Below are 7,286 nucleotides of genomic sequence, written 5' to 3' on the forward strand. Positions count from 1 at the left end.
ACTCCACTTTGCTCACTCTAAATATTCAACTCCAACCAAATCTCTCAGCCCAAAATCTTCCTCTAATTACACACCCTCTTTCCTTAAAGTTCTTTGCCTAGATTTCAAGAGGTCTCTCTCTCTTTTAAGACTTTTTGTACAGGTGCTTGCTTATTTGGCTCTTGATTTGTTTTGATTTTTTTTTTTTTTTTTTTTTTTGAATACAGGATAATGGTAAGATGAAACTAACAAGCACACTTGACTATAAGTAGAAAAACATGAAAGAGAGGTGACTCTTCCCTTCAAATTGCATTGGCTTACTTTCTCCATTTTCTCTCAACTTGACAACTCTAACCAACTACCCCAACTTAATTCCCAATTCATTTTCATTTCACTCTCAAAAGTTTTGGAGGGTGATGAGTTGGCATTTGGGAAAGGTTTAAGGTGATTTGAAGGTTAAAGCTCAAACAGGTTTTGAAGAATAGATTCAATTCTGGCTGGCTGTTTGGTTCTAGGCTTAAAAAGATTTCAGTTATTTACAATGGAATGCCTTGATCCTGTCCAAAACTTTCTCACAAGAACAATCATTCAAGATTCAACCAATGCAAACACATATGCTATGATGATGGCTCTCAAAAGTGGAAATATATATGACATATGCATTGTTTAGTCACTCTCACTCACCAGCTTGGCTAAATGTTCATTTATTGATCTTTCATGCCATGCTAATCAAATAACTCACAATTTCATGATCAAACAAAGTTGGATGAATGCAACCTCAAAACAAGTCTCAAAACAAACCATTTTAAGGTGAATCAAAAGATGTGTTTTAACTTTTTGTTGATCTAAAAGTCATCTCATTTCCTTTATTTTCAAAAAATTTATTTATTTATTTATATTTATTTATTTATTTATTTTTATTTATTTATTTATTTATTTATTTTTTTTTTTTATTTTTTATTTTTTATTTTTATTTTTTTTTTATTTTTATTTTTATTTTTATTTTTTATTTTTACTATCCCCACATTTCAACCAAAGACATTAAAAATGCAACTATGAACACAACAAGTTCAAACCAAAACATCAGATTAATAAACCACCAAAACAGGTAATGACCACCAAAAGTTCAAGCAAGAACACTAAAACCAGTAAACCAGCAAAATAGTCCAAACGAAATGAAAACTAAATAACTGAAATTAAAATGACTTGAATTTAAGCTGCCTCAAAAGGTGGGTGATAGTGATCCATCATCTCCTCCTTCCTCATCTTCTCCTTCAGAGTCCATCACCTGTTCGCCTTGTGCATCACCCCCTCCTGGAAAAACAGGGCTGTCCCCAGGCCACAGAATAACATCTTGAAATTGCTCCGGTGTAGGCCAAGGATATAAGCTTTCACCGGTACTGGCCTGATTCTGAGTGTAGTGGTAAAAATAAGAATGCAAAGCCACCTGCCCTCGATGATTGGCAGCTTGTTGAAGTTGGACATGGCGGAGATGAGCTATTTCCAACTGGTGCTGCTCCTCCATGCGCTGAAATTGTTGCATCATACAAGCCTGCATGTCAGATAAATCAAAGGATCCAGTTGGTTGAACTGGAGGTGAAGGAGCTGGTGGTGAGGTTTGGGTAGGTGGTGGGCGTGATCTGCGAGAAGCCCGAGGAAACTCTCGTTGATTATAGCAACGAGCATTGACAAACAAATGATCTATCTTCCTCCTAATTGGAACCAGCGGCTGAGGAATCACCACTCCTTTAGCTTTGCACAAACCTGTAATCAGTCCAGGGAAAGCTAGGGGTCTAACAGCACCAGATTTAGAAGGCTTAGAAAGGACAATAGCGTGAATTTCATCTGATATTAGAGTTGCTATGTCCACATCCTTCTGCAACAGTATACAAAAAATTAGCTTTGCCTTGGAGATGGTTATGTCAGAGGTGTGCGTGAGTGGGACGACATTGCTGTAGAGGAAGGCTTGCCATAACCGCACAAGTGATTTCAGATCAGCTCGAAGAATGTGTGTGGGCTGGCTCTTGGTGCCTGTTTGGTATTGGCTTCCAGGCAGGCTCAAAGTCTCAAGCATCAAAGTCGACATTTCTTCATCCATAGTTGTCCTCATGAGTTTCCTATAATCATCTTGTTCTGGGATAGTATACTCAGTTTCCAAGTAGGTGTTAATGGCCACTGGATCATAAGGAATGATTTTGCCTCTTACCCATGAGACTCTATCCTTGCAGTCAGGTCGGATAGCAAAGGCATTAGCAAAGAACTCTCGGATGATGCTTTCATTATATTTTTCTTCTGGCTCACCAAGTTTGGTCCACTTCCTCCTTTGATATTCATGCGAGAAATCTAATAGAGGAAGCATTTCAACCACTGGACGTTCAGCTATAATCTGGCGGCCTTCTAGATCCAAAAATCTTTGTTGCTTGTGCCTGGTGCGAAATCGGCTTGGCAGAAAAGTGAACTTTCTGGTTGGCCGAGGTGAGGGTGGTGCTTCTTCGTCCTCAGAAGGGGTGGCTGATGAAGTTGGTGAGGAAGTGACCACTTTCTTTCTTTTTCTATCAGCTGAGATCTCATGAGTAGCTTTAGAACTTCTGCCTGTACCTGCCCCTTTTGAACGAACCATCTGAAAAATCAAAACCATGCTTGCAACCATGTTAGCACATTAGTGAATCAGAGAATTCTTCAAGAGGCAAAAGAGATATTGCTATCATTCCACTACATGAGGATCTGTACATTTCATTTAGCTTTAGAATTGTATACAATGCATGCCTGAAATTTACAAACATGATCACTCACACCCAACGCATGCCACACATTGAAACCCACCACAGAGGTTATTTTGCTTGAAAAATGAGATCATTTTTGACTTGAGCATTTTGTTAACACATAACAGGCAGAGATGAGAATTAGCCATTCATGCACACCAAAACAACCCTCCATCTAAACTTTTCAGTTCAAGAAGAAAATCAATTCCACATTGTATTTTCATGATGATCAAAGAACCCAAAAATGATGAATATGCATGAGGGATGTTGAATATGATGAATATGCATGTTGTTCATGTGAGATGAATAGTGCATAAAAGCTTCATAAAATTCATGACCATATAAGAATAATGTGCATTTGGCATTTAAATTGAAAACCCTTCTCATTCAAGCATTTTATCAAACACAAAGCAAGCACGAAATTTGAGAGCTCATGCATGTATTACATTAAAGATTCAATCACCAAAATTCATGCATTTCACACTTGTGTACTTCAAGCCAATCAAAAAGTTCAAAATTTGAGAAGATGATTAAGAAAAGAATTCAAGAGGATGAAAAGCACACAAACACGAAGAGCATTGTGAAGGAGGAAGAAAGATGAGAACTGTTACCTTGAATCTTAGCAAAAGATGGATGATTTAGTGTTTTTGGGTGGAATGGTTGAAGAAAAATGGAGTCTTGAGACTTCAAATTAGCAACTTTCTAGTGAGAAAGTGAGGAGGAAGATGAATAGTGAAGAGATGGAGGGTTTCGTGTGTGGGAGAAAAGAGAACTGAAGAGGTAGAGATAGACGGATTCAGTTTTGAAGTGACTCAAAATGCTTAATAAAGTTTCATTTATCATGCATTTTAAGTACCAAAGTTTCAGAATTGGCGCCAGAGACTTGGCGCTTCAGCTGTAGAATCCAGCGCTTGAGCGCTGTGTTGAAAGACCTCTCCAAATACTCCAGAGAGTTGGCGCTATAGCGCTGGAGCTGGGCGCTTAAGCGCTGAAATTTAACATGAACAAAGACACCAACAGAGAGTTGGCGCTATGGCGGTGGAAATTGGCGCTTGAGCGCTGAGTTATAACATATCACAAGGGGTCCAAGTTTGAGCGCCCTAGCTGTACCTCTTGACGCTTGAGCTGTGGAGGTTTGAGAGTTCAAAAGAGAACTCCAGAGAGTTGGCGCCATAGCTGCAAAAGCCAACGCTTGAGCGCTGGAACTATCATAAGCAATTGATGCTAGAACAGAGAGTTAGCGCCTTAGCTGCAAAATTTGGCGCTGCAGCTGTGAAATTTTGAGATCAAATGTGAGCTCCAGAGAGTTAGCGCCATGGCTGTGGAGCCTGGCGCTCAAGCTGTGGAATTTTAAACTTAGAAATGAGCTCCAGAGGCCTGGCGCTTGAGCGGTGAAATTTGGCGCTTCAGCGCTGAAAATTTTGACATACAAATTGGCTTAAACAGAGACTTGGCGCTTTAGCTGCAGATTGTGGCGCTTGAGCGCTAAAATTTTGGGATCAAGGGTGAGCTCCAGAGACTTGGCGCTTTGGCTGTGGAGCCTGGCGCTCCAGCGCTGGAAATTTTGAGCTTAATTGATGCATCCAGAGACTTGGCGCTAAGGCGTTGGTATCAAAGCTGCAGCGCTGGGTCTTAGAATTAAAATTCTAAGCTTTTCTCTTCTAAATAGCACTACGTTCATTCTTCTTGAGCATTTGTTAAGTCTCAATTTTACCTCTTTTTGGATGAGACTTATTGAACAAATTCCATTCATCCTTTGAACCATTGCAATATAATTGTTCTCTTTTTGGTTCATTTTGTGTGCAGATATAACTAACCCAAATTCATCTAACAATACCTTAATCCACCTCATTTTTTGTGCAGGTATTGAGTAAGAGTGGAAAGTTGAAGACTCTTAGGATTGGAAATCTAAGAAGCTAAGGAGCAGAGAAGAGGTTCTGCGCCGGGCGCAAGGTGATCCGCGCCAGGCGAGCAAAACAGAGTATCTCACCTCTGGGAGCCATTGCGCCGGGCGTAATGTGAATTGCGCCGGGCTTGTCCTAAGGCAGAGAGTATCTGGAAGGCCCCGCGCCGGGCGCGAAGACTTATGCGCCGGGCGCGAAACCCTAATCTGACTCCCCAAGCTCGTATTTGAAGCCATTTTCGGGGGAGAAACCCCCATTCACACATTGGGCGCCTCCAGGAGCTGCGGAAGGGATTCCCAGGGCTTGGGATCGTCCGTGTGCGGATCTTTCCTTCGGTTCTTCACTTCCTCTTCCATCTCTATTTTGTATTTGCCCTCTTTGTTGAGTGGTTTCACCCATTTTGTGGGGTTAGATGTAACCAACGTACTCTATTGTAATCTTTACGGTTTTAATGATATATATACATGTTGTTTTATTCGTTGTTGTGTTTGTTTCTATTCTTAATGCTTGCTTTGGATTTAATCTCATTGCATGATATAGGTTCCATTCGGTATTGGAAAATAACCCTTGAAACTAGCTCTGAAACAAATGCCTAGTGGGAAATGTATCTAGGAATGGAGCTTAGCCCATTAGTAGTCTTAAACCCTAGCCCGTAATGCGGATGTAGATATTGGGTACTCAAGGGATTGATATTCAATATCCACATCTAGGCTCTTGCTCTAAGGGATTAGGTTTGAGTAAACTTATGGGTTGACTAAGCAATAAATTCAACAAGAGATTAAGGATACATTAGTGTTACGTTTGGTGAAATCTGACCCCCACAACCTCACAATACCACAATACCATTCCTTACCTTTTCCACTCACAAAACAATATTTATTTACAGCTTTCATTCCAATAGTCACAACTTTGCATTCACTGCACAAACTATGAAATTGGAATTATTCTTTAGTCACGAATAGTCAATAAATGCTTATATTACCTTCTAATCCCTGTGGATACGATATTTTTACTACTTGAACGACCGGTATACTTGCCGTGTTTGAGACCGTTGATAGAATTAAACAAATTTACAAATATTAACAAAAGTGTTTCAACGGAATTCTCAACAAGTTTTTGGCGCCGTTGCCGGGGATTAGAATGGCGATTTAGTATTTATAGCTATTTGTGACTTATTCTTTTACTTTTATTTTCATTTTATGGTAGCAATGAATTGTTGAAGCTGACCTGGGCGCTCTAGTCCTCTACTTTCTCTTGTATGCTAGGTACTATGAACAAGATTGACCAATCCCTCTGAGCAATTGTTGAGCAATCATGAGATTGAGCACAAAGCAAGGAGGAACAAGAGCAACAGGAGGAGAAGAAGAGTAGAGCACTTCAAGTTGGTCACTGTCAGGCTCGGGACAGTAAACAAGCGCTTCCTGGGAGGCAACCCAGAGATCTGAACTGTGTTTTAGATTTTTGTTGCATGTTGTTCTGTGTTATAAGTGTTGTTTTGTATTATGTGTTGTGTTTTGTGTTATATGTTTTGTGGTATATGTTGTTTGTGTTAGGTGTTAGTTGTTAGAATCATGTTTGAATGGGTAAATATAGGGTACATTTTGTTTGGAATGTGAGGAATGAGGCAATTTTGTGTCTAGGTGGAAATAAGGCCTGATCCTAATTTAAAACCTGGGCAAATTGACCTTTTAAAGTGACTACGCGCCGGGCGTGACTCTTTTGCGCCCGGCCTAGTACTCAATTTTTGGTCTCTGGAACCACCACGCCGGGCGCGTTTAACGCACGCCCGGCGCGATATCAGATTTTGAAACCTCGTTGATTTTTACTGATATTAAGCCCAGCGCATCTGTGTTAAGCCCGGCGCACCACATTCCTGACAGCCCATATTTATCTGTTTTCAATCATGTTTCTTTATGTTCTGTTGTATGTTGTATGTTTGTGTGCTTTATGTTGCATTGTTATAGTTCATTTCCGTGTGCATGCATGTTGTGCTTAATTTTGGTCTAAGGATATTCTCCATTTTTGCTATATTTGCTTGGTCATCACTGTGTATAATTTTTGTGCTCACCATGTTCTTTCATGAGTACACTCTGCAATCACTTCTGGTTACCAGGACTTTCAGGCGTATACTGGTTGGCCTGGGGACCAGGCTTCTAAGTTTGGGGGAGTGGAGCTGCTGAGGTTGATGGAGTTGATGATGGTGGAGCAGCTCTTGGAGATGATGATGACCAGACCCCATAGATGGAAGCAGATGGAGCCTACCTTAGTTTACCTTTGTCTATTGCAATTTATTCTTCTGTCTTTTATTTTCAGTATTTAACTATTTTTATATATAGTCTTTTTGATGATTACTCTGTTGGTTCTTTTTGTGAATAGTCTGCCTTAGCATGGTTTTTAATCTTGTTGATACTTGTTTTGCTTGTGGTCGATTCTGGACTATAGTTTGCTTGATGTTTATGGTGTGTGTACCTTAGACATTTTCAAGTCACATTAGATCTTTAGTTCATGACTAGTTGCATACGGGTTTCAATGTTGATCATAGAACTGAGCTGAGTTTGATAGTTTGTGGATGCATAGCCGGGTGAGGTTTGAGCCTAAATACCTATGAGTGAACTACGCTTAGGTTGCATGATAGACTTTG

General features: G+C 40.1%; 1 protein-coding gene across 1 annotated transcript; it reads right to left on the reverse strand.

Annotated features, from left to right (window-relative positions):
• Positions 1-910: 910 nt before the first annotated feature.
• LOC145957501 (uncharacterized) lies at positions 911-6,435 on the reverse strand. Its single transcript, XM_083073768.1, has 2 exons — positions 3,353-6,435; positions 911-2,599 (listed from the first exon to the last, which is right to left on the reverse strand). Exon 2 carries the CDS (start codon positions 2,597-2,599, stop codon positions 1,202-1,204), a length of 1,398 nt encoding a protein of 465 aa, XP_082929894.1. The 5' UTR covers positions 3,353-6,435; the 3' UTR covers positions 911-1,201.
• Between the last annotated feature and the right edge of the window lie 851 nt (positions 6,436-7,286).

This window comes from Cajanus cajan, chromosome 1 (assembly GCF_000230855.2).
Source record: "Cajanus cajan strain Asha chromosome 1, NIPB_CcT2T_4, whole genome shotgun sequence".
NCBI lineage: Eukaryota > Viridiplantae > Streptophyta > Magnoliopsida > Fabales > Fabaceae > Cajanus > Cajanus cajan.

What these genes read in the sequence shown, in the direction of transcription:
- LOC145957501 (XM_083073768.1), bottom strand. Translation starts at nt 2,599, where the DNA reads ATGGTTCGTTCAAAAGGGGCAGGTACAGGCAGAAGTTCTAAAGCTACT.